The sequence below is a fragment of the Pterocles gutturalis genome, unplaced genomic scaffold, assembly GCF_000699245.1.
Source record: "Pterocles gutturalis isolate BGI_N339 unplaced genomic scaffold, ASM69924v1 scaffold27120, whole genome shotgun sequence".
Taxonomy (NCBI): domain Eukaryota; kingdom Metazoa; phylum Chordata; class Aves; order Pterocliformes; family Pteroclidae; genus Pterocles; species Pterocles gutturalis.
In genome coordinates this window covers 612-27,392 of record NW_010144142.1, presented here as the reverse complement: position 1 = coordinate 27,392, position 26,781 = coordinate 612, and the positions used below count along the sequence as shown (strand labels likewise).

General features: G+C 41.0%; 1 protein-coding gene across 1 annotated transcript; it reads left to right on the top strand.

The window, feature by feature from the left end:
• Positions 1-308: 308 nt before the first annotated feature.
• SFMBT1 (Scm-like with four mbt domains 1) lies at positions 309-26,520 on the top strand (the record flags this gene model as incomplete). Its single annotated transcript, XM_010085018.1, has 14 exons — positions 309-470; positions 6,889-6,983; positions 11,776-12,016; positions 12,458-12,546; positions 13,464-13,710; positions 15,204-15,301; positions 16,351-16,452; positions 17,648-17,798; positions 19,631-19,713; positions 21,173-21,299; positions 22,003-22,116; positions 23,541-23,583; positions 24,849-24,913; positions 26,381-26,520. Coding segments are annotated over exons 1-14 (1,623 nt in total), but the record flags the coding sequence as incomplete, so codon positions are not given.
• Between the last annotated feature and the right edge of the window lie 261 nt (positions 26,521-26,781).

Here is a 26,781-nt window from a genome sequence, read left to right as displayed (position 1 = left end):
TGACTTGTTTGGTTCCCTGCTTCTTCAGCCTTGTGAAGGGTTGAAGGAGCTTTTGAGAGTGGTGGATTTGTTTGGGGGGCTGAAGCGATGCTGAAAGTCAGCTTTATAATTGACTGATTAAGGATTTTATTTTTTTTTCTAGAATCAGTTTGGTCTGCAGATGGTGTGTGCAATAGACATAAACACAGTGAGATGACCTTGTTTGCTTTAAGGTTTTTGGCTTATTGCTGGAGTAATGTTTCTGGTGTATCTTAAAGTGGTTAAAATCTGATAAAGATTTTCTTACCAGTTGTTCCTTTCAGGTTTTTTTTAGAATCCCTTCTTGAATGTCCTTGCTGCCAGTAGGATTGAAGGTGGGAGACAACTCATGATCACCAAGCTGTGACAGCATCGGATTCCCCTGCTTCTGGCGGCTCGAATTCACCACAGGGCTGCTGTGGAGATGAATGGAGAACAGCAATATGATGCAGGTAATGGTCTGGCTGAGATCCATGGCTAGTGGTTCTCAAAAAACTTGGCAAGTGAGATGGAACACAGATAAACACAGTGAACAGAGCATGTGTCTGATGCTGTGTATTGTGTACAGGGAGAAACTCAGGTGTCAATGACTGTGGGTTAGATTCTGACTATTGGGCTTATGTTTGGTTTTGCTCTATTTCAAAAGCAAGGTGTATCGTTGGCTTAAAGGAGAACGAAATCTCACCCACCTTGGTAACTGGGTATTTAAGAAGCTACTACCTCTTTGTAGTATCAGTATGAGCTGGGCTTATAAAAAGCTCAGTGGCTTTAACACTACTCTTTTAAGGCATTTGTCTGTCAGTGTGGTTAATATTATTTTGTTCTGTCCTCATGTTCATCTTGTTCTTAATATTTCAACAAGGTTGTGGTGCTGCTTTAAAAGTCAGATGACTGAAGCCATTTGCTGCCACTGTAATCTGTCCTGTTTTTCTGATATACCTTGGTGTGCCTGCTTTGATGGGTTTGGGATATCAACTCCTAACCTGCTGCAGAGTGGTATATTATGATAAATCAGCTCAGCTTTTGGTTCACCTTGAAACACCAGGCTGAGAAAAGTGTCAGTCTGGGATGGTGGGGGATGCTAACAGCTTTCTGAAACGGTTCTGGTGTCGTACACTCTTACGGAGATAGGGCCCATCCCTTTTTCTGACTTGCCTGCCATGGTTTGTTCATTTTCCTTGAGGAAGTCCCTACCTATAGTGTTGGTACAATTGATAGAAAGTAAATTTTAGTGTGTAGTTACCAGTGTAAACAATTGGATTAGGATTTTGTCTGAGTATTACTTTGGTACTTGTACCGTAACTCTGTGGAAGTCTAGTTGCTGTTGGTGTTACTGAAGAAATGTTAAACATGATTTTAATCTGCAGTGCTTGTAGCAGAATGCTAGCATCTGCTTTATGATGTTGAAATATGCTTTTTGATTATTAGTTATAGCCAACACTCAAGTTGTTGTCAACATTATATCCTCAAATAAGCAAGAAAAAGCAGCATGGACAAGTAGGCAGAATGTCTCCAGGCACATGCAAATACTGTTTCCTCTGCTAGTGGGAACTGCTAACATCTGTCACGTAGTGTAAGAAAGAGAACAGGCTTTGAGCAGCTGAGAGGAACAGTAAGGACATGTGTACATGGTCAGCAATGGGGTGTTCACAGTCTGGTAGCACATCCCTCTGTACTAAAACCTTTACTGAAATTTTTTCCATCTTCCTCAAAAAGTATCATAGGTCACACAGTCCTCTCTATGTGCTTTTGGAGTTTCTAGGAAGGGTTTGATATTATCTTGGAATTACTCAACAGCTGTTTTCCTGAGCATCCATTTTGGTGCTTTTTTGAGTACAGCTATGAAAAGCAAACAATAACTGAAGAGAGCTTTACTTGCTGAGTTCAAAGATAGTTTCCAGCAAATGCTACACGTGTAGGCATAAGCACAATAGATCTGTTGTGCCCTCTAGCATTGTTTCCTGTAGTGCTTTGAGTTAGACCATTCCCAATTGCTATTGGAACATTCCCTTAATATTCTTTGACCGGTGTCATTTTTTGCACTTGATGATTTTTAGTGGTTTTTGGAGATTCCCCTCTGTCTTTTCGGTTTTTTTTATACTGGCTCTCTGCCTGCAAGAACCCAGACAGTGGTCAAGGTTGTTGGTTGTGATGCTCCCCTGCACTACAAGGGGAAAAGACAACTTTCATTCTTGTCACAGTCTTTCTCAGCTGCTGAAATTCCAACCTGTCTTTATTTATTCATGGTCTTGCAGCTGGTAGAGATGGAAAAGATTAACTGTTATTAAAATCATACTGAAATGTATCTAATTTTCAGGGTGAGAAACCTTTAGGTTAGCCTTAATTGAAGGTCTTGCAGACTTCAATGTGATGTACTTAAACACCCAATATGACAACAGTCTTCAACTAAATCACATCAAAGATACATGAAAATTATTTGCAGGGAGAATTTAACTCAAATCCAGAGACCAAAACAGTGTGGTGTAGACTGTTTCCATTGAGGGTATTTTTAAGGGCTTATGTCCTTAGTATTTCACTACCTTCTTGTGTCCGAATGGTACAATTCAGTATTCTTTCTCTTCCTGCATGTATCAGAGAGCACTGGGACATAAATCATGTAAAATTCAGAAAGGAAGAGAGTTAGTGTTCAGAATAATGCTAGTAGAAGTAGTGATAAATGGGAAATGATGTACCTACCCAGGAAACTTCTGATATTCTTACAGACAATTTTCTTACCTCCAAAGTGGATAAGCATTCTCCACGGAACCTCTGTAGGACATTTCTCAGACTTTACTTGATAAATTTTTTGTTAGCTTGGTTTGAAAGCTTCGCTGACAAAATCTAGTTGTATGGTGAGGCCACAGAGGTGAGAATTGTGTCTCGTTTCTTTCCCCACCTTTCCCAAAGTTGTGCTTTGCCACTGAGCCAGTGTGCGGCTCAACCATCTTGTCTGCTATAGAAAAATATGTCTCTGTGTAGTAAAAAGTTGAATTCATTTAGGACATGTAGCAATTCTATTCAAGTAAGGATATGGAGAGAAAGAGGAAGCATAAGTATATGTACACCCATGCAGCATTGCATTAATAAATTGTGCTTTAGGGTTAAATGCATCAAATATGGTTTGGGTTGTTGTAATCTGTCATGTAAATTTGGAAGTTTTCTCACAGTAGAAGTTAATTTCTAGTTTAAATATGTGAGGTTTTATTGGGTAGTTTGAACTCAGAGTCACCGGGGTGTTTAATGCAGACATATGGCCGCTCAGGAATGTAGCTTCACTGAAGCGGTCCTCTTGTATCCTGGGATCTGCTAACCCACCAGGACGGTGCTGTGCAACAGGGTCTTGGAGAAAACACCAGCAGAGCAGATCAAAGGCTTGATACAAACAGGGCCCTGCTCTGCTGCAGCTATCCTGCCAATAAAACCAGAAAAGCAATTGGATTCTGACTCTTGGAGATTTCCAGCTAGCGTGAGCCTTACCGGAGAGGTGCTCCTTCACCACACTCTTGGAATGCTTCTGCGTTCGGATACTGAAAAACATACTTGATTTCCGAGGTATCCCATGGTTTATGTAGTGCTACTGCGTGCCACAATTAGAAAACTAATTTGCTGCTCTCACTATGAACCTCCTGCAGCATTTTTGCTTAGAGCTTTATTCAATGAGCTTTTCACGTTCCACGCTCGCTCAGAAAAAGGTGCATGAATAACCGGGGATGCTGTGGCAGGGCCACATGTCAGAAGCAACAGATAGAGAGCACGGCCCTCGGCGGTCAGCGGTCAGCCTCTGAAACCAAAGAACGTGCCTGAACTCCCCTGTGCTGTGTGCTCAGTGGCTGAAGGACAAGGCTAATCACCTCGTCTTATTTAATTGTAAACCCTTAGTAAAGTGTAAGCGCGAGCTGAGATGAACTCTTATGAAGAAACACAACAGCAAAAGTTAAAAAAAAAAAAAATTCCCTCTGACTCAACAGAACTCCCTAAAATAAGGCAGGAAGAGTATTAAACTTGCAATGAGTGTTGGACAGGAATTTGTGATTATTTTTTTTTCCCCTATGAAAAAATGAGTTGCAAGAAGTCTTCTGGGTGTGCTGGTGAAATTGGGGCACTGTATGGTACAAAGCAACACGAACCCTTCTCACCACAGAGCGGACCTGGAAGGAAACGGCTCCTTCAGTTATGAAAACATAGAGGCTGCAGAGACAGGGATTAGTGGAGTGACAAAGGACCTGGAGTAACTCTGATCCAGTTGGGAACTGGGTTTAACCATAGAGGCAAAAGGGGGGAGCTGCAGCAGCATGCAAACTGGCTTTCTCAGGAGCTCCTTGTAGCAATTAAGTGGCAACATAAGTTACTAATTGACCCTTTCAGTGTGTTAAGTGACCTGTGCCTCATTTAAGGAGCTTAACTGCCCCTTAGACAGTTATCTGATGATAACACGTTATTGAAGACTTGGTGCTGCAGGCGGCTGGGTAAAGAGCAGGGCTGGAAAGCCTCGCGATCCATCCGTGTAGTATTCCCAGGTCGAGCTGCTTGGCTTTTAAACTTGTTAAAAAGCACAGAGCAGTCACGTTGCTTTATGTTTCTCTTCAAACAGGAACACATTAGACATTGCAAGCAGAGCTTTTTATGTAAAAAATGCCACTATGAGGAAAGTTAACTCTACCTCAGCCAAAACCAGCACGTGGGGTTGGGTGAAAGCGGGGTTGTTGCTGCTGTTCAGCAGCCACGTGCTTTCCAGTGGGAAAGGGTGAGCTGCCTTTCTCTGGGCAGGGGAAAAATCAAAGTTCGCTCTTGGTTTCAGCTGACCATAGATGTTGTGTTTGAGCTGGTGCTTGTTCCCGCTTCGGTTGTGCAGCTGTGAACTTAAGCATTTTTATTGTTGTATTAAAGTAAAATGCTGTTGTAATAAGTTGAGAAATCTTAATCTGTTTTAACATTTTGCAGTGAAATTTATTTTTCTTAGAATGACTTGCAGCCAAAGCTTTGATCAGCACCACCCTAATTTGCAAACAGCTGTGGTCTGTGCCTTAACCTCTTTGTTCCCTCATTTATTTTTTTTAATAGAATTACTTACTTTGTCCTTCTCCAGGTCAGTTTCTTCAGTAAGTTAAAAAATATTGCCTAAAAGTGATGGTGATATTAAAGCTCTGAATTTTTTGAGCTCTGAGGCTTATGAAAAGCCAATATAACCAACTGTGGTTGTTTAAAAATAACAAAATGAAATTGCGTTCAGGAGAGATAAGAGCTGCCTTTAAGACAGATACTGTCATCAGCAAACAAAAGCTGACTGAGCATGCATTTCTGAATTTGGGGAAATGATAATTCCTAGAATTACAGTGGAAAGTCAAAGATAAGCTTGACAATCGTTTTGAAGAGAAAATGAACGGACTTTACACTCAGGACTTGTAGGTTTTTTAGATGATTTAAAGTAGCTCAAGCTTCTGGGCAAATATTTGCCCCTCTCTATTGGAGGGCTCAGAACGGCTGTGAAGCACACTTGGCAGTTTGTCAGCATGTCCGTGGGGCTGATAAGGGCACGTAATAGTATTTCATTCATTTTTTGGACACGTAATCTATCCTATACAAACTACTACCCCTTGAAAGAGCAGCTACCACCTGTCCTAAGAAAGGCTGAGTGTGTAGGAAATGTTGGTGTCCCGTAGCCTTTGCTGAGCCCTCCCCACTCTTGGATACACAGAGATTTCTCTGTGTTCAAATGTAAACAAGGTATCGGGTTTGCTGGTACTGAGAGATGAAAATCTCTGGTGTTCATTCACAAAGATAACTGTGGTGTGGATGATAGAATCGGTCTAAAAGTGAAAATGAAAAGCTTTCCTGTTATGTCATATCACAGCTATCCCTTTCACTGCCGAGCCTGCAGTTGTTTGTGTGCAGAGGTTAAAAATGCCGCGAACGCGAGGTGGGACCCTCCCTGGTCATCCCAGCTGTGCCTGCAGGAGAGGTGGAATGTGGCTGCGTGCTGAACTGAACAGGGACCTGAAATCCAGCCGGTGCTGGCTGTCGTGTCTTCTAGCAGAGCGGGTTACACATTGGAGAAAACGGGAATAGGAGGGGAGCAGGGAAGCGAGCCGAGAAGCGAGGGGGAGACCAGGGCTGGGGGACGGGCTTGACAGTCATCATAAAAAATGTGATTAATTCGTGGTGTGGCTCACTACAGCCGATTGCTTCCCTAACAGCCTGAGTGAGTTTTGAACTGTGGCTTGAGTGGTTTTAGCACATATTTGCTTTAAATGCATCTAGAAGTGAGGTTTCTTTGGTCTAAAGAAACTGTTACACCTTATGACCTGTCTTTTTTTAAGTGACTAATTTGGGCGTTCCTGATTTCAGTTGAGTCTTAAGCTGTTTTCCTTGGAACTACCCTGAATCCTTCTCAATGCTTGTGGTGTTTTTTAACATCTAAATAAATACTATCTAACTTAAAAAAGAGGGGAATCACATTTCAATTTTCTTTTTCCTTTCAAACCTCTTACTATCAGTACTGCCGTTTCCTGGATGCTTTTTAATTTAATACACTGACGGTCCAGGGTGCCCAGAGTTTTAAGTCTCTTATATTTGTTGATAGGAATACAGAACTCTTCTGACTGTGTTCTCCTCATGAAAATTATAAACAATTTGTGCTTAAACAAAATCCTCAGGATCTCACTTATTTTTCAGACCAAATCCAACTTACAGCACCCTTTACATACAGAGAAAAGCTAGACAGTGTCTGTATGTTGAAATGCATAACTGAAGTTCAGTCTACACTTGTATAGTCAATCATTTGGAATTGAAGTGGGTTTTGCTGTAGTTAGTTTTAGTAGCCTAAAACTTAAGGCAACAGGTTGCTAAATAGGCGCTTGGCTTCTCTTCCAGACGCTGGTTCCAGTGTGGAAGAAATGGAATTCAATTGGGATGAGTATCTAGAAGACACAGGAGCAACTGCAGCCCCCCATGGATCTTTTAAACATGTGAGTAAGGGACCGACCGTGTGTTTTCTTACCATCTCATACATTGGTTTTTTGATACACTGAATGTTTAGGGTTTCTTTGAATGAGTTGATGCTCTCAAATCTGGAAGACTAAATGGAATCCTGTTTCTTACAGTAATGAGAAATGAGGAATTTCACCTTTTTGTTATTGATTTTTCCCCTCTGTACATGGCATAGGGTAATCCCATCCCCATGTGCTGAAAGTTAAGGGGCTCCTATTTTTTTTCTTAAAGCCCAAACTGGCCAGTAGCTCTTCAATTTTGGTGATTGCTACTGAACAATGGCTATGGAGGAGCTAGCTTTAGAAAGCTGGTGGCATACTTCTTGAACAGCAGAATTCAAATATGCTCTCAATGAAGGTTTTAATGGTGGTTCTCAAGGAGACCAAGGAGAAAATAATAGCTCTGCCAAACACTTGACTGTAGCAGTTAGAAAACTGATTAAGGCTGTGCTCGACAATTATCCTAATGGATAAGATGAAGTCTTGATAAGCTCTTGTTTTTGCCCTTGGACATCTTTAATCAAATGTTTGTTGGTAAAATCGTGTCCCGTTGGGTGAGATCTGAATGTGAAGTCTGGCTTCTGGTACTGGGTCGTCAGTGAAGATGAGCTGTATAGAACTGGTTTCCAAACCTCTTGGATCTCTTCCAACAGTTGAAACACCTTCCAGGCTGCCAGCCTGTATCCTTATCCAACTCTTTAATAAAGTCACTGTTGTATAGTCTTTCAAAGACTGCTGTGGGTCTTTTACCGTGACAGTGAGGGCAATGACTTGTGTGTGGCACATTGCTTGGAAAGCAATCTGTGGTGCTCAGGCTTTCAGGTCCAGTGTCACCACTTTGTACACTTCAGGAAGACAAACTGAGGTCTGTTCACAGAAGGATCACAAAGCATTTTGAGTCTAAAGGTAACCACCAGAAGTGCAAAACTTCTAAGAATCTATTAAAATATGGCAGTTGTGTTAGTAGTAAAGATGTACGGTAAATGTAGACTTTGCAAAGGCTCTTCCGTACAGTGGGATGTAGTTGCGTGCTTTTGTTCAAAATGGACGTTCAGGTGTCTCATTTCTGAAGGGGAGAGGCCTGTGCTTGCTTTCTTTTCCTTAGCGTGCTAAGGCTCTAGCAAGAGCAAGCTTCCTCAGAGCGGTGATGTCCGTGCAGCCCGCGTGGAGGGAGCAGTATGGAATCAGAGCAGTGGCGTTTTGCAGTGGTGCGAGGAGCGGTCTGTCTGCTCCTCTGGTGTGGTTTACCTTATGTGATCTTTGTTAAAGAAACTTGCTATCATATCTCAGACATTATACAAACTAATTGTAATGCCAGCTTTACAGTTTTTGCCAACTGAATTGACATTGCAGCTATATTTTGTTAATTGGCAGGAGACGCGCTTTGAATTACTTTGTTACCGCTGCGCTGCACTCTGCCAACTCAGTTGTGTCAAACAAGAGGTCTGATTGCCGTGGCCACCATCAGTAAAAATAAAATTAAATTTAAAAAAAATCCACGTATTTTTATTGCTATTATTCCCTAGGTGTGTAGAACAAGGTGCAGTACTGCTGGTGCGAGTAGCATTGGTGGGGAGTGCATTGGTGATGCTGCCAGTCCCCCTCCTCCGCGCTGGGTGCCTCCGGCGTGCCGCAGCCACGGAACTGTGCGGGGTGATCCCGGCTGGCACCCTGGCACGGGGGCAGCCTGGGGGCTTGGGATGCCGGCAGCGCTGCACGGGAGTGAGGAATGAGCATGAAAATAGATGCCTGTGTGTTCTGAAGGGGAAGCGCCACGCGTTTGCTAGCAGAGTTCCCTTAGGATTTGTCTGGAGGCCAAGTTTGATGTTCTCCGTAATAAACTTGGCATAAACTTCTTGAAAGTAAATGCTGACACAGAATTGACAAGCAGAGAGAGGAGCATATTTACAGCCGTGTCACATCACCTAGATCTTGCTGCTAATAGAAATCCAATAGTCCAAGGGCACATGCTGAGGATTTCTGCTGTCGGTTAGAAGGTTGGAAAAGGTAGAGGAGGAGAGCCTCAGTGCCTCCCAGTGGACAGTGACAGCCTGTGTTATGAAGCCCTGAAAGAATGTTCGCGTGATTCCAAGATACATCAGGTGAGAGATTTTCAGCGGAGAGCCTACAGGCACCCATGTCTCTGTGCCAGCGACTGGTGGTTCCTCCAGCTGGAATCTGTGCAGCGCTAGTTGCTTGACTTGAAGAATGATTTGTTTTTATAATCTACCATCAGGAGAGCTAAGAGGGAACTGCTTTTCTAGTCTTGAAAAAACAGAGGGGAACAAACTAAGCTGAAGAATAATATGAGCACAAGAGCAAGTGGACATGTATAAATACATTAATTGATTAATAGAAATAAATTTTAGGTGGAAGTTTAAGGTTTTTGTTTGATTCTTTTTAAATATTGGAGTAGTGAGACTGTGACCAGCCTCCCTTTATAAGTGGTGGGTGATAAATACCTAACCCATGTTCTAGGAGAGAACATGATCAAGTTAAGAAAATGTAATCCATGCTTGCACAGCCTGTGTTAGCGAGGGACTAGACTTGCTGATGGGAGGGAGGACTTTTTAATATTTGTCTGCTTATATTAATTCTGAAAGTTTTGCTCTTACTATGAGCAAGATGCATTGGAAAATGTAAGGTACTTTCTCAAATTAACTTTCTAAATTAATGTTTAGTTTGTTTGCATTTTAAAAACTAAAAATCTTGAGATCAAAGTGACTGTTTTGCCTACAATCTAGCAGGAGAAAGAGCTTACCAAAAACCTGGTGTTACACTGGATGCCAGTGCTGTCGTCCCACCCTGTCTAAATACACTTTCTCTAGAACTGTTGAATGCTCTTTTTTTTTAATTCTTTTCTGCAACTTATGTGTGTGTGAAAAAAAAATACTAAAAATAAGCTAGTGTTCAACATCATCTGAACACATGTTCTTGCATGCTCTCAATCCTTGTTGTCTGTTCCTGCTCCTGAGCTGAGGCAGATCCCCAGGTCTGAGCTGCGACACGGCACACAGTGAGGGGATAGTACTGGGTGGGAAGGAGGGTCTGGGGGTGGGAGCTGCCCGAGCAGCGCTGTCACTAGCCGCTCATGCCCATCTCAGCTTGCCATATGTGCAGCAGGAGGCTGCCGCTCTGTCAGACCCACTGCCCCAAGGAAAATACTCTTGGAGCTCGTCCGCATCACCTCCTGCGAGCCAGCCTGCTGGGTGAGCCAGCCTAGAGAAACCTTGGAACTGCTTGGTGGTGTCGTCCTGCCCAGCTGCCAGGAGAGGGTGCTAACTTCTTGGGCTCTGCTGTATCCAGCGGGGAACATAAACGACAGTGTTTGAAAAACGCACCTGACTTCAGGGAAAGCTCCGGCTGGTGCGGCTGGTTTCGATGGATGCAGCCTCTCTGCCAGGAGGCTTTGCTGAGAGTTTGAGCACAGAGAGCGCTGCAGAGATTTCTGAGTGTGTCAAGCTCATGCCTTTTCTTCCAAAAATCAGAGTATGAAGACTTTAGTAATATCTCGTCAGCAAAGCAGCTATCTTTTTAAAGAGATTACTTCGGTAATATCACTTCAAAACATCCGCAGGTATTGGGTCCTGCTGATTTTGTTCTTAAGAAGAATTTTCTCTTAAGTGGAGGGCATTAACCTAAAGGATGTGAACAGTTACCAGAGGCATATGCTTTTCTTTCTGATGTCGTTCTCTTGGTTTTATTTTTAGCAAAGCAGTATGTGCTGGCTGATGAGACTATAATAGCTGTGGCAGTTACTGAACCGTCGGTGCAGAACTGGTAATAAATAACCCAGAAAATATCTACTGTGTCTGCATTGTTCTGAAAGCCTTTCTTGCAGTTGATTCAAAGGTGAAATGGAACTTGGGACCACTTCAGAGACAAAACACCAGTTACGTTCAGCTGAGAACAGGGGATCGACGTGTGAGATTTTTAATTAAGACTGAGGCCATGGAATTAAGCGTATCTCAGAAACATACTGTAGTGAGAGCAGAGCAGGGTCCTTCTGCTTTTTCGGGAGTGTTTGAGCTGGGAGAAGTTAGGGATATGAGAAACCTAATGTTTTGCTTTCTCTTTTTATGTTTACGCTTCAGTATCTGAGTTCTGTGCAGTCAGGTTCCTCACCTGCACACAACACACACACAGCACATGGTATTGGGTGCTTTATTGTTGTCAAAGCTTGAGTTCGCTGAAGAACACGTGCTGCTTATGTTCTATGCAATTTATGTAAGAATGTTACATGCAGAATTATTAAGGGTAGAGGCATTAAAATTCCTTATTCTCCAATTTGTGCGGGTTCATGCCTTCTTAAATGAGCATGGTGGAAGAGACAGTGGTATCGTTATCTAAAGCACGTGTGTGCACTTTAAACAGTGTCTTTATCCAAAGAGGTAGAAAGGCATAGTTTAACACAAAAAGTCAAATTTGTGTTGCCAAGTTTGACCCCTAGTTTTGCCTAGCTTGACCAACCCAGCTGTGAGCTGGAAAGCTTGTCAGTGGTGGGTGAGGTATTGTCCCAGGCAGGAAGATTAATTGCAAGATACTGATTTAAGGTGGAAAAGATACTCTGAAATGCAAAGGAGATGTCATTAATGATGACACTGTGTACATTCCCATTTGGGTCACGTAACGTGATGAAGTTGTTTCTCTGAAGAGACTGGACAGCATTTGGCCTGAGGTTTTTTGCTAAGGAACACGTCTAAACGGTTCCCCTGTTGTTCCATGAAGTTTCTGGGAGGTGCTCAAATGTGATGATCTTCTTCCTCTTCAGGTGGATACAAGTTTGCAGAATGGTTTTGCCCCTGGTATGAAGCTAGAAGTTGCTGTAAAGTCTGACCAAAACACCTACTGGGTAGCCACCATCATTACTACCTGTGGGCAGCTGCTCCTGTTGCGCTACGATGGTTATGGGGAAGACCGCAAGGCTGACTTCTGGTGTGATATCATGACGGCTGATTTACACCCCATCGGCTGGTGCGAGCAGAACAGGAAGATTCTCAAAGTGCCTGAAGGTATTGGCTCCATATGCAGAAGTGGGGAGTAATACAAAAGTATGCTTTTGTCCTTTGTAAGCTCAGCAGGTAGTCTCCATAATTGCTGTTACACGCTGGTGGTGTTGCTGTGATGACAAGTTGAAGTTGTCTACTGTTCTTCTGAAATCCTGTGACTTACAGTAGGAGGTTGCTCTCTCACCAGAGAGGAGTTAGCTTAATTTCAGAATTATACTGATTTTTACAGAGGCTTGTGGTTATCTTAATCATCACCCACCAAATTCTACTGCTTTGTCATTTCCTTTAAAGATTTTGTTGGGTTTTTTTTCTTTTTTTAAGGTATTACTGGTGAGTGTGTGGCAGATTCTTGAGAATTAGGCAGTGCAAGAGTCTGTCTTGTTGTCTGAATGATCTTTATCTGGCAGGAGGAATCACAGTCTGTCTTCTTCACTCTTCACTTAGGTATCAAGGACAAGATACCTGACCAGGAGGAATTCCTGCAGCGGGTGCTGAAAGGAGCATGCAGTGCTCCTGCTAACCTGCTGGAGGGGGTAAGTGTGCTGCATCTGGGATTTTGTTAGATTGGTTTTCCCCTTTGTTATTAAGGGAATCCCTATTCAGATTGTCAGTTCAATTCCTTTTTTAAGTTTAGGGAGCATTGCAGTATGCTGCTGACCTTAAAGTTTCATTCTCTAGGGTTTCCTGTTTACAGGAATTTATTTAATTCTGATAGTGTTGTCCTGAAACGTATCTGTCACTGCAGGTTTGGGCTGTTCATTAATACTATCAGAAGACCTTTTTCCGGCTCCCTTAGGTTTCAGTCTTCCTCCTGTTCTGCTCCTCCTTCATACAGCATTAAGGAAATAATCCTTTATTTATCTAGCTTTCCTGTTGTCTCCTTTCTCAAAATACTCCTTTCACTAATTTTTTTTGTTTTGTTGCTAATGGGCAGGTTATTGTTTCACTTAAATCTTGCAGCTTTGCTAGTGAAGAACCAAGTTTTTATCCCCTCCTCTGCACTTAAAACAATATTTGCACCTCATATCAGTGTCTGGTTGTACGGTACAGAACTTAATTTTTAAAAAAAAAATGCTGTTGATGTCTTCTTTACAGCTAACATTTTTATCTTTGTATCTTTTCTGTCTAGTCATCTTTATATGCTAGATGACTCAGTTTTAGAAAAAGATTATTCATGTTTCCTTCAAACCTTGAATATATAAGTGATAATGCTTCTGAAAGTGATGATGAGGACTGAAACATGACTGTAATACAGGCAGTGCAGAAGCTCTGCTGCAAGCACCAGTGATTCTAAACATTGTCATTTCTGTTGTTCTGTGTTAGTAAGGGACCTGTATTTCTTTACTTCTGTAGTCATACTTCATTTATGGAAAAAGAATGTGTAAAAAGAAGTGGAAGTATGGGATTTGTTTTGGTCTGTTGTACAGAATAATTTGTGTTCTTTTTGTAGCTTCATAGAGGGAAAAATCCTTTGGATCTCATTGCACCAGGCTCCCGACTAGAACTGCAAAACATCCGGGATTCCCTGGAAGCCTGGATAGTCAACGTGGTAGACAATGTTGGTGGGAGACTTAAATTGCGATACGAAGGGCTGGAGGATTGTGACAAATTTGACCAATGGATCTTCTACTTGGACCCTTTCCTTCATCAAGTGGGGTGGGCAGCTCAACATGGATACAGCCTGCAGCCACCTTTAGGTACCTCAAAACCTTTCTCTTTTATACGGTGATCAGTGGCTAGAGAACACTGCTGCTGCTTTGGTGCTCTAAATGTGCCTTCTGGATGCATATGGTCAGTGTCTGATCTGACAAATATTGTACCTAATGAAATGGAAGTGAAAATACCAGTAAATAGTCCTACGAGACTTTTCACCCACTCATTCGCAAGTTGCTAAATGGTTTTGGCTGTCAAAACTTTCCACCTGTTTGTGGAAAGGGAGGAGCTGAGGAAGGGAATGCCTTCATGGTTATTTTTGGTAGGTTTGTATCCTGGGTGGGAGGAAAATCATCTGGTTTTGAAGCACTGCTCAACAGGAGCTTTTGCAGCTGGGACCCCAAGTCCACAGGGCTCGTTAAAGCCTTGTCTAAAGAGGTATTACATGGATGCGAAAATGTCCTTAAAAATGGGTACACGGGGAATGAGTGCGTGGAAGTGGAGACAGAGGGGTGGGAGAGATTACCATGTTTTTCAGGCATGTGCATGTCAGGGTGGGTCACCAAAGAAGCAGGGCATCAAAAGGCTGAAACACAAATGGGATGCTTATGAGCTGAGCAGTGATGTAACATGTTTCCTGGTGAGGGGAAGCCTTGGATTTAAGCTGGAAAACGTTGAGCATTTACCCTAAAGCATTTCTGCAAAGGCAGGTATAAATCTAAGTTTCTGGCACACCCTGTGATATTATTTGTGAAAGTTCAGGTTGTTCAGAACAGTTGTTTTTGTTGGGCTTTTTTTTTAATGTTTTCCTCTTACAGCAAGAAATCATGCGGAGGAAAACAAAACAATTTCCACTGAAGTGACTGAGCATGCTGCCTTTGGTAGTGCTGGAGCAATCTCTGCTGAAATCAGGGTTGTGAGCAGGGAGACATCAAATCACTGACAGAACTGAGAGAGGTGGATTCCATAGTGCTACTTAAGTGCATAATGTCTTTTGAAAAATATTAGTTAGCTACTAGACTTGTTTTTATGTCTGCATAAGAGCCTTTGATATGCTCACAGGCTTCAGGAATCCTTTGTGTGTGATGGTACAAGTAGTTCCTCTTTGTTAGAGAGGTGTATGGTCAGCAATTACAGATGCTAAAAGAGTAACTGATGCAACTGGGACAGAATTGTGGAACATATATTGAGCTTTCTGCTTATTTAAGCGTAAAACAGACTAGCGTTATCCAGGTAGGATTGTTTTGTGGTCATACATTTCTTCAGAAGTTTTCCTGGGTGTTGATGTGACTTCCATTTTCTCAGAAAAAATAGACTGGGCAGCATATGGTTGATACTGCTGCTTGACTTCAGTCTCTTTTTGTAGCACATCCAAATGTCCAGGAAAACAGTAAGTTTTTAAGAAGGAAGGTATTTGCATAGTTTCTGAACAGATGTGAATTTAGCACATGGAGGAGCACAAATCAAACTGTGTTTTTTGAGGGAAAAGAAGAAAGAAGATTATTTCATTGACTGTTTTCACTTCTTTTTACTCAAGCCATTAGGTCCTTGAAGAGCGAAGCAGATTGGCAAGAGATCCTGAAGAAGGTAAAAGAGGAGGAAGAGGAGTCATCAGTTCCTACAGATCTCTTTAAGGTAAAGACACAGTATGTGTAGTTTAATGCTGTGGATGATATCATGAGAATGCTATATTCCTAAGAAATGATTAAGGGAAGTCAGTCCTGTTACTATTACTGAAATGTCTTAGGCTGTTTTGTTTTGGTTTTTCTTTTTTTTTTCTTTCTATTTTAAAAAGTCGTACTATGATACAATTCTTGTTAAGTTAGACAAGGCACTCATCACAAGTATGTGAGCCATTACTGGTCATACTGGGAAAAATCCCTGGTTCTGATCCTTTATAATGGCATCTCTGGTTGTTCACTGGCTGGTCTTGCAGATTACTGTCCTTCTAGCAGAGTGTAGTCTCTCTAATTGTGTGAGTACATTGAGAAGTTTAACATGTGTAACACCTAATCTGTAACCTGATAAGGTCACACATGCTGTATAAGGTGTCCTGCTATATCCCGAGTGTTAGCAAAATTTACTAATGAGTCTGAATTTAAGTATACGTTAATTAAATTTATTTTAAAAAATTGACACATTTTGAGAAGTAGGAATGTAAATTTAGTCCTTCAACTTCTTAGTTCATTTTTCTTAGCTTCATTTACACCTGTAAGCAGAATAGAATAGGAGATATTGTTGCTCCTGAATGTATTGGGTCATAATCAGAGCAGGATATACATAATTCTGGAGAAAGAACCCTGTTTTGCAGGTTTTTGTTAGGCTGAAAATGAAGACTTTTATAGTTCTCTTATAGCTCATGATGAGTGCTAAAAGTTAGAGGGAAAAAAAATTTCTGCTGACTTACCAGACCACCCCGTATTGTAAAATCTTTCTTCTGTGTGGAGAATATCAGAGGAGTAAATCTTCGGGACTCAATTTCCTAAAACTCAGAGGAAACTGTCAGTCTGGGAGGGCATAGTTGGCCTTTTCTCTTCTTTATAGAGAGGTTGCTGGTACTCCGGCATTTTTATTTGTTAGAATGAACTAATAAAAACCCAAGTTATCCTCTTCAGTTGAATTATGTAATGTACATCTTTTTGATGGAAAAAGGCAGGTAATCACTGTGATACTTTGTTTTTCAGGATAAGCCTGTGATTGGAGTGCATTCGTTCTCTGAAGGCATGAAGTTAGAAGCTGTGGACCCAATGGCTCCTTTTGTAATCTCTCCTGCTACAGTTTGCAAGGTACCAGGGTTCTTTAACTTGTCCTGTTGAGATTCCATTCAACTGCAACTGGTCTTCTTAAATGCTCAGGAAATTTAGTTAGTTGATTATCATAAAATCTTGGAACTAGCTTTCAAATAAGTCTTTTGTGTGTCTCCCTTAGGGGACAGGTTGCCAGGAGAAAAAAAAAACTTAACTGCTGATGGTGAAGACATTGGATTTGAACGTGAGGGAAAAGTTCCATAAAGATACAAGCTCAAAAGATCAAATGTCTGAAATTGTCAAACCCAGATTTTATAATTAGATATAATCCTTCATAATCTGAGTATCCACTTGAAGACAGATCTTGAGGTTTTGTTGTTGTGAAAGTTGATGTTGTTGCTATGTACAAGCTCTGATGTTTAAGTAGCCTGGTTTTCAAAGAAGGGCCCATACATGGATTTAAAAGTTGAAATGAAAACTCCTCAACATAATCAGGTTTTGAGCTACTTCTGTCTTCCTGTTTTGGTAAACAGGTGAAAGGCTCTGAAGAGACCTGCTTTGATGTAATAAAACAAAAAGTTGCTGTGCAACATAAAACTAGGGCATATTTTAAAATCTATTTTTGTGTATTTTCCGGGAACCGTTACTTTTTCTTTAGGACAGGTAGTCTCTCAATAGGATATTTTACGTTTTGGTGATCTCTCTCTTTTAAACTGTAACATACAGTTTCTTCAAATAAGATGCTCGCTTATTACTAAAAAGGTCCAAGCAAAGCAAAATCGTTCACTTTTCTTCATATTTTCTTGTCCTGCTCATAGGTACTTCAGGTTTTACTTGTGACAGTCCATCCTAGGACACAGTTCAGCCTTGTTGAAATAAGCAGTTTTGTTATTACAGAATAGTAATAAGACTGCAAACTCCAATTTCTCTGCATTTTTTCATAAGAAAATTTTATATAGGACTTGATCACCTTACTTTTTAAGTGCTTTTACATTGTCTTTTATTATTACTTATTTTTGTTAAGTTTGCAGATAATGCAGAGGACTCTGCTCGTTTATGAATCCCATAGATTCTTTCAATTATTTTTTTATTTTTTACCCTGACAGTATTTTAAGGTAAAGGTTTCCATCATGCAGTATTGCTGTTTAATAAATTTATTCAAATGTGGGAGAAGGAGCAGTAGATCAGAACTGCTACTTACCAGACCACATGGTTCTCTTTTGGCTAACTACAGGTATTCAATGAAAAATATTTCATGATAGAAATTGATGACTTGAGACCAGAGCTTACAACCAGCCAGTCTTACATTTGTCACGTCAACAGTGCTGGTATTTTCCCCGTGCAATGGAGTCTGAAGAACGGCTTGCATCTCAGTGCCCCACCAGGTATGTTTGTGCAGGCTTCTCATGCTCACTCCTCTTGGAAGGAAGTCGATTGCCAGTCCCCAGAGTGCTATGTTTAGGACAACACTTTTGCAAAAGAATTACATGTAGTGGCACAAGGAAAGAAGAAGAAAGGTCAGATTTTGAGAAACAGGATCTTTGAGTCAGTGAAACTGAAGTTTCCTGGGTACGTGCCTGGATTTGAGAAGATGACAGTGGCTGGGGATGCAGGTCATGCATAAAAACCTGAACGCTTGAACAAATGGAGAATGTGTTCCAGGGCTGAAGGCAGCGTTGATTTCAGCATTAATTAACATGATATCAGAAGCCCGTAGTCTTTGCATTGGATTTTTGCTTCTGATCAAAATGGAACATTGTTATCTAATGTCTTATAATATTTTTAGAACATCTTATCACTTAGAAGGTAATGAAGTATTTTTTCCAAGGACCTCTCAGGCAAGGTAGCAGATTGCTGAAGCGTTGCTTCAGGACATAAGGGAATTGGGGAGCAATCCTTAGCTACTGAAATATTTATGCATTTTCTCAAAATGGAAATGTCAATGGTATTGTAAAAGCAGGGACTCAATACTCATTCACTGCCACAGAGTTTGGGATGTTTTGTTTTAGCTGCTCGTGAGGAGCGGAGAGCATAGGATGTTTGTCTCTTGCCTTTCCTTGGCTAAGGTACAAAAAGTGGCTTTATTTGACCAAGCATTATCTAGAATTTTGCATGTGAAAGGTGAAATCTCACTTTCTAGGCATGTGTCTGGAGCTGACAGAGATTTCAAGCTTCTCTTCTGGTAGGTGCCCCAGAAGTGGTGGGCATTCTGAAATGTCTCAAGAGTCCTGCTGGCACTGATAAAACTGAGAACAATAAATAGGTCCTTCTCTGGTTAGGCCCTCCCTGAGGGGTAGTTGAGCTTAATGGTTTTAGATTGTCATGTTAATACTATATTCTTAGATTAGTGTTAAAAATATGTTTGATTTCTTAAACCCTTGCCACAGGCATCTCTTGTAGGAGAGTGCTTCCAAGGTACTACTGGAATAACTGCTGCCATTGTCTCCTTGATAACATCCTGCCACCCTCTAACTATCGTGGCAGCACACTCCTGCACCCTGTTCCCTTCAGTTATTTGCTTTCTATTAGTTCACAAGGGAGTGAAGTATTTTGTCTAAATAGAATTTAATTTGTTTTTCTTGGAGAGACGCTCTGTCTCGTGATGGACTCCCTGTTAAGACTCTTCCCCTCACACATGTATGCGGATTTACAGCTGTTTGCAAACTCAACGAGCCTTTTAGGACAGCTAACTGCTCTCTTTGATGACTTGGTGTGTTTGAGAGAGTAATGCATTGGTATTGGGCACATTTTGGGTGCTCTATTTTAAAAAAAAATTTTAAAAGTTCCAGAGCTGACAGGACATGAAGGAAGTAATCTTGCAAAAACTTTGCCAGAATGTCATCGGTGCCCCATGGAAAAGTTGTAAACACTTCCCCATGTTTCGATTGCTGCCCTTGTCTGCTTAGCAGATGTGCTAGTTTCACACTTCAGGTTGCTCTCCGTGAAGTCACTTTTAGTTTGACACCGTTTCAAGTCAAAAATGGGAATCAAGGTGGGGCAGTGCCCAGAAGCCCCTCTGCAGTGGGAATAAAGAGGATATCTCAAATACATGAGAACCATGCCATGGGCCGACCTCAGCTGGCTCAGTGAAACCCTAGTCAGCTAAGAAACTTGAGTGACCCAAGCAGATTTCAGTGAGCTATACTTCATGTCAGCTTGAAATGGGTCATTTGTTCTCATGCTGTTAAACTAACCCTTTCGCTTTTTCTTCACCTAGGTTATCCTGGGCAGGACTTCGACTGGGCAGACTACCTCAAACAGTGTGGTGCTGAGGCAGCTCCCCAGAGCTGCTTCCCCTCGGTAAGGTTCTCTTGCGGAAAAATCTCTCTTAAGTGCATGACATTCTTGATTCCAGGGACAAGAACCTTTTGCATGTTTTTTCCTTGAAGTTCCTGTGATAACTGAGGAAATGGAAGAGTAAAAAAAGTGCAGATGTATGTGAACAGTAGTAGGTGCATGTCAGCTTCCTAGATAAGTGAGTGGTGGACCAAATGCTTCAGTTGTGATAAAGTAGATCAAAAAGAAATCAGTGTTTTGTAAAATTGAGATGTGTAAGAGTCCGTGGAATAGCCATAAAACAGTATAAATCCTCTGCACTTCTGTAATTGTGGAAACACAGCCTTTTAATAGACCTTGTTTTCATTTACTTAGTGTACTCTTTCAATCTTCCTTCCTTTCAGCTTGAAAAATGCATTCCATTGTATTAATCAATACCAATTCATCTTAAATTAGTACCAAATAATCATTTTGCATTAATCAGTGCCTGGAGTAATTGCTCGATTTTGGGCTTTTGTTGGTTCAATGACAGTATTGCTGTCTCCCAAAGCAGAATACCTTGTCAAGGAGAAAAGGGCACTGTCAACACCTGCCTTCCAATTCCATTTACAATACTTGGGCAATTGCAGTGCTTAGGGGAAGAAATGAAAATTAATAATTACCATTGTTTGAGAGGGTGTTGCTGGCTATGAATTCCTGTTGCCCTTGTTCTGTCTTGTAAGCTGTGGCCTCTTAGAGCAGGTCATTGAATTTATTATCCTTTTTCTGAGAAGAGTTGGTCACTGCAGGCTAGTTCCAGAACTCGTAATATATTGATCTTGTAATTGTGTTGCGGAGTGGCTCTGGGAGGAAAAGGCCTCTGTCTGGCTGTTACTTCTTATCTTTAATTCAGGCGCTTCAGACCTGGATAAATACCCATTCTTATGTTTTAGGAATTTTTCCATGAATGGGGACTAAATTGCAAATGGGGACTAAATTGGTGAATAAAGTGAAATCCTACGTATCCAAAAAATTTAAAATGAAAGGAAAGCTTCCTTTGGTGTCTGCCAGACCTCACTTGGATAAGGCAGGAATGTTATTTGCATATGTAAAATGGATTTACAAGCTAAAATAATAGAATAGAGAGCCAGGTCAGACTATTTGTCAGACTTATCACTTAGTTAGCAAGCAGCAGAGAATTGCTGGTTGCTTAGAATGCACTCAGTCCTTTCAGTGAGCCTCAGCATCCTTGTTTGTGAGTACAAACATGTTCTTTTCTAGGTCTGTCTGTAGAGCCTTTTTGAACTTAAATTGTTTGTAGTTCGTAGTATATCTTACTTGTATTCAGTGTGCTAATTATCTGAAATCTTCTCTGACTGCATGAGTATCTTTCTATGTTACTCAAACACTGAGGCTTTTATGAGTAGCTTCTGTCCATGGCTATTCATATCATATACTGAATAGACAGATGGTATTTTACTGAAGTATTCCATCTTTTTCCTAGTTAACTTCTGACCATGGATTTAAAGAGAATATGAAACTTGAGGCTGTGAACCCAGTTGATCCTGAAGAAGTTTGCATTGCTACAGTCACCAAGTTGAAAGATTCCTACCTCTGGCTTCGGCTGGAGGGTAAGCCTGGTGTGGGGGAGGAGAGTAGCACTTGCATTGATTCTTCTGTAGTACCATCATCAAGCCTGAGGAGTATCGGGAGCAAACTCACTGCCTGCTGAATATGGGCAGCAAATCACCGTTTCCTCAATGAAAACACAGCAAAAACCCATTTGCATTGTCTTTTTCCCAGTTAGCCTTGGATGGCAGTGCTTATTTAAGCCAGGCAAAAATTGCATTTGTGCGTTGCAGTGTGTCAGTGCTAGGCTAGCACGCTGTGCAAAGTGCTGATCAGCGTCTTTTAGAAAGCCAGGACCTTGTAACATTTCTACAAATGAGTGACTTGCATTCTGAGCAAGGTTTGACCAGACCTAGGAAGAAAACTTGTAGAGAGATTCTTCATTAAGATAGAATAGGCCTATGTCAGCCGTTCTCCATTATAATCCCATTTCTTGATTGGAAGTACATCAGCATGTGCTTACTATGCACTGTGCACCTCTGCTAAACTGTGGATGGCAAATACCCATCTCCAGCCTTTCGGAGGAAGCAAATGAGGTCAGGAAAGAATGTGGTCAATAAAAGGGGATGAATAAACAATGGATATTGTTTTTCAAATATGCTGTAAGTAAAAGCAGCTTCACTGGCAAGCATGTAGCAAGCATTAATCAAATGAGGTTTTTTATTTTATGAGTTGTTTCAATTTTTGCTTCTCTAAACTGAACAGGCTCCAAGAAACCTGTCCCTGACTGTATAGTGAGTGTGGAGTCAATGAATATATTTCCAGTGGGTTGGTGTGAGACGAATGGATATCAGCTCAGACCTCCTCGCAAAGCAATAGGTATTGGTTCTGTTCTATTTGCAGTGGTTAGTGGGGTTGATAGAGATGGTGAGACCTTCAAGAGCAGGCTACTGCAGAATTATTGCGGGCATCACTGAATTTGGAAACACTCACCATGTACAGAGAATCTGTGCCTTGTGCAACTGTTCCCCTGGCTGGTCCAGTTGGAATCCATGCAACTCCAAAACAAACAGTGTTGGCTTGAGACCCTTGCACGCTGTACAAGCATGTGGAAAGAATCCACTAGTCACAATAAATAAATCATATCTGTGTGTATGCACACATCCCCCAGCTATGCATGTGCTTTTGTCTGAGCTGTTCTTGCCATGTGTCTGACCCTGATGCTGGTTTTCCACTTGCACTTGTGCAAGTAAAATTAATGCCATAACAAAATGATGTTGGGTGTGTATACATTTTGGAGTTGAAATAAAGGGGACTGCCTTTCTAAGTGGGACAGGTGGTTATGATCACTTAATCACAAAATGTGGAAAAGTAAATCCTGCCTGGTTTAACTACCCTAGTAAGGAGCATAAGGTAGTGTCTTCTCTCAACTGGTTAGTGAGGTCTGTTTATTAAAGTTTAATGGGGTTGGAGAAACTGAAGAACTTCCTGAACTAAGTAAGATAATAAAATTGTAAGATTGGAATGAGCTATAAATTACTGCAAGCCAAAGCAAGAGAAACTAATCCAAGGCATGTCTGCACTGCCAAGGACAGAGGAGAAAGGGGGTGTGGGGAACATCATTAGAGAAAACTTGCTTTCAAAAAGAAATTCTGAAGTTTGTTGGGGACAAAGCCTGAAGTTGCTGAAGAGGCACATATTGCATTACCGTGTTTAATATTATTACCTGATTGTGAAAGCCAGAATTAGCAAGTGGACCCATCACCTAGTTGACTTTCTTAGTTGCAAGTGTTTTCCTCCATAGCAATTGGCTTAAGTCGTATGTGTTTCTAACCAGCTCATTTCATTCCATTTCAACACTGAACAGTGTTGAAGTTCTCTGTGTCAGCAAAGTGGTGAGTTGGGTCTGTGAACCTGACCTTTGTTTAGGTCACACACCTTTGGGTGCTGGAAAGGAAAGCGTATCGTTCCTTTGTGGCTCATATTACAGGTAGTTTGGGGGCTATGATGCACAGAAAGATGCACGAAAGGTGAGATTTCCTAGAAGATGGGGTGTATGCATGCCTGATTTAAGGAATTTTTAGTGAAGGTTGAAGTAAACCTTTTGGGTTACTTCAGATTACATGGGCCAGCATGTCTCTGGTGCAGATGGGTCAGCTACCTAAGCGTGGTGACGTGGGACGTAGATTCTTTTTGACGTATAACTTAGAGGAAATGAGTCTCATATATATATATTGTACTAGAAGTTTCATTTGTTTGCCTCCCATACCTTACTGTTTATATTTTCTTCTTCTTCCTTCCAGTAAACAAGCAGAAAAAAATTGCAGTAGTTCAACCAGAGAAACAGTAAGTAACAGGTTTTTTGCTTTTATTTTTTGTTGGGGTTTGGTTTATTTTTTCTTTTTCTAATTGGTAAATCATGGTGTCTTAGGGGAGATTTAGCTTTACAGAAAGAAGTGAGTACTGAGGGTTGAGAGATTGCACAGTCTCTATGTCTTACTGCTGGTAGTTCCTGTTGATGTTGAAAAAGACTTCTTGCACTGCTATCGCAGGAGATTGAAAGCATGGAATTTGTTTTTTAACAATGCTAGTGCAACTCAGCTGAATTATTGAATAGGTCAAATCATTGATGTTCTGGGGTTGAAGTTGTTGATATTTCATTTTTTTAAAAGATTGCATTATCTATGCATATTGGAGTGCACTTAAGAAAAACTAGCCTGATCTTAAGACTGTGTTTATAAGTTTGTGCTTGAGCCTTTTTTTAATGGTGGTTAATAGGGAAAATTACTAGATTCCCTTTTGGTTGTATTCCCTTCTCAAATAGTACAGTTTCTGTAATGTAAACATGCTTAGAAAATGCAGCTGCCTTAACATGTAGCTGTGATTTTGCACAGCCAATCAGAAAAAATAGCTTTAGTGTGAGTGTTGTCTAATAGTTCCTTCCCAGACGAAATTTGGTGCAGACTAGCCAGAAGGGAGAGTTCTGGTAATATCTACAATTTGTCTATAAACTCTGTGTCATGCATATGAAACTCCTCCATGTGAGCCTGCTCAAAAATGCTCAGTAGAATGCCTGACAGTTGGTTTTATTGACTCTTACAACTTTACAAACACCAGATCTGTCAGTAGTCCTGCCAATGTTTTCATTGCTCCTAAAATACTGAGCAGACTGTTCTGCCATGTTTTGTAATTGGAATTCTTACCAGAGTGCTTGAGTCATTTTGATTGTATTTTGTTTAAAATCCATCTTTTTCAAAATGCATAAAGTAGGACTGTACACTGCCTTGTGCCTTGTAATGTGAAATGAAGTTAAAAGGAGGCAGAAAACGTGAACTGCTGTCGGTAGCTTTGGGTGGTGTGTTTATCAGCACGCTGTAGCCCATATGCTTCAGGCAAGGAAGGATTGCTGCCTGCTGTAGCAGTACAGTAGTCCTTTCCAAATTGAATTTGGTGGTCCTTGCATATTGTTGATGTGAAACAGTGGAGGTATAAAAAGCAGATTAATAAGACTGGACCTGGAGGAAAAAGAAAAATTAATGGTTGGATTTTAGTAACTGCGAGGTGACTATCCCTGCCATCTGTCCCTTTTCCCAATCTTCTTTTCATTTCAGAATTTTGTCTTCAAGGACAGTCCATGATGGACTGAAGAACCAGGAACTGAACTCTTCTGACTCAGGTATTGATCAGAGGGGGCAGGCTAACAAAGGCAAAATCCTGTAACAGTTCAGCTGCCTCATTATTCAGCTGCTCAACGCTCTTCTGCTAGGAGAGGGGAGAGGAGGAAAGGGTTTGAAGATTTTCATCCCTTGCTGATTTGTTGAGCTTCAAAAAAGAGTGAAGCAAACAAAAACATACCATTACTTGTATCCTGCGATTGATACATGCATTAAACCTGGAAATTAGATTTTTACATCAGAACATCCCACCCACTGCCAGCAGAGGGTATGTGAAGCCAAATGTTTACTGTGGCTTATGCAGGTGATTTTTTTATTGTCACCTGTTATGTTTAGTAGTGTTGGGAGAAACATAACAGGCACGCTCCATCTGTGCTTGTGAGTTGTTAGAGTCTAGCTTTGGGAAGCAGGTTTGTCTGTTTTTTATGATAACTTCATCATCATGATAAACAAAAGCAATTCAAACAGTAAACTGCTTTGTGTGCCAGATGGCGAAATCTAATAATTTTCTAAACTGTTGCAAGAATGGATATGATGAATAAGTACATCTGCTGGTGAAACAGTCACACAGATCTATCTGTTTGGCAACAAAATGCCTCTTCTGCTGTTTTCTGTAAAGTGAAGTGCACATCTGAAGCTGTACCAAATGCAGGCTTCATAGAAATGATTCGTGCTTGCTTAGCATTTTAATTGGCTTTTAATAGAGTCGTGATGTAAATTTTACTTCATTTATTTATCTGACAGTTATCAACTACTGACTTTAGGATCTTTAAGTGGTAGTGTTGCTTAATCAAGGAAAACTACAGCACTGCGAGGGTAAAACAATTTTGTATTTATACATAAGTATCTTGCCATGCATATTATGCATAACTTTAATTTTGAGCAGCGTTGAACCATTTAATAGGTTTAGAAAACTTGATGTCACTTCATCAAAGGCCACTTCATCAGTTGCTGCATCCTTTGTTTGCTGGTTGAGGGAAAAGAGTCTAAAAATGCAAAGCAATGTGAGATTGCAGTTTAGGATGAACAGTGGAGAATAACTTTGCCGGCTCCTCTGGTGGCAGAAGTTTGAGGGAGAGATAATTACTTGACTGGAAAACTTATCCATAATTGCTGTGTAGGAAGTGCTTCTGCTACCAGAAAGTTGGGATTGTCATCTTTTTGCCCATTCTCACTGGTGTAATACCATGAGGCATCAGACTAGACAGGAAGAAATGTTTCTTTTCTGATAGATGACCAACTTTATTTCCTACAGTTTGACAGTTTTGAAGTACGCAAATATTTTGGCAACATCAAATAACTACTGCTGTCCTTGCAAATGTGACACTGAAAATAGCCCAAATTCATGTCATTCAAGACTTTTCCTCGTCCTTTTGTACAGCAGGCAAGGAGTTATTTATTGCAAGGTGTCAGTCTTTGCTGAGGAGGTTGTAGTGTGTTATCTGAATCTTTGCTTTCTCATTTCTCAGTGGTGATTAATGGCAAGTACTGCTGCCCAAAGATCTACTTCAACCACCGGTGCTTCTCAGGGCCTTACCTTAACAAAGGCAGGATTGCAGAGCTTCCGCAGTCGGTGGGACCTGGCAACTGCGTTCTTGTTCTGAAAGAGGTGAGCTGGTCGTACAGAGTAGACCTGTGTATAGCAGTGTATCATAAATGCTAGAGTGTCTCTCTAACTATAGGTGGGTATTTAATAAATTCAAGCTGATAATGAGTAAAGAGGGTTTTTTGCATAAAATCAAGTATAAATCATGGACTGTTTTGTGAATGGCTGGAAGGAATAAAAGCCTCTCATTTGTCTGAGTTACGGTCAGCATTCCACTGCTTAACTTTGTTTTATGTTAAAACAAGAGTAACTTGTAATTACTGC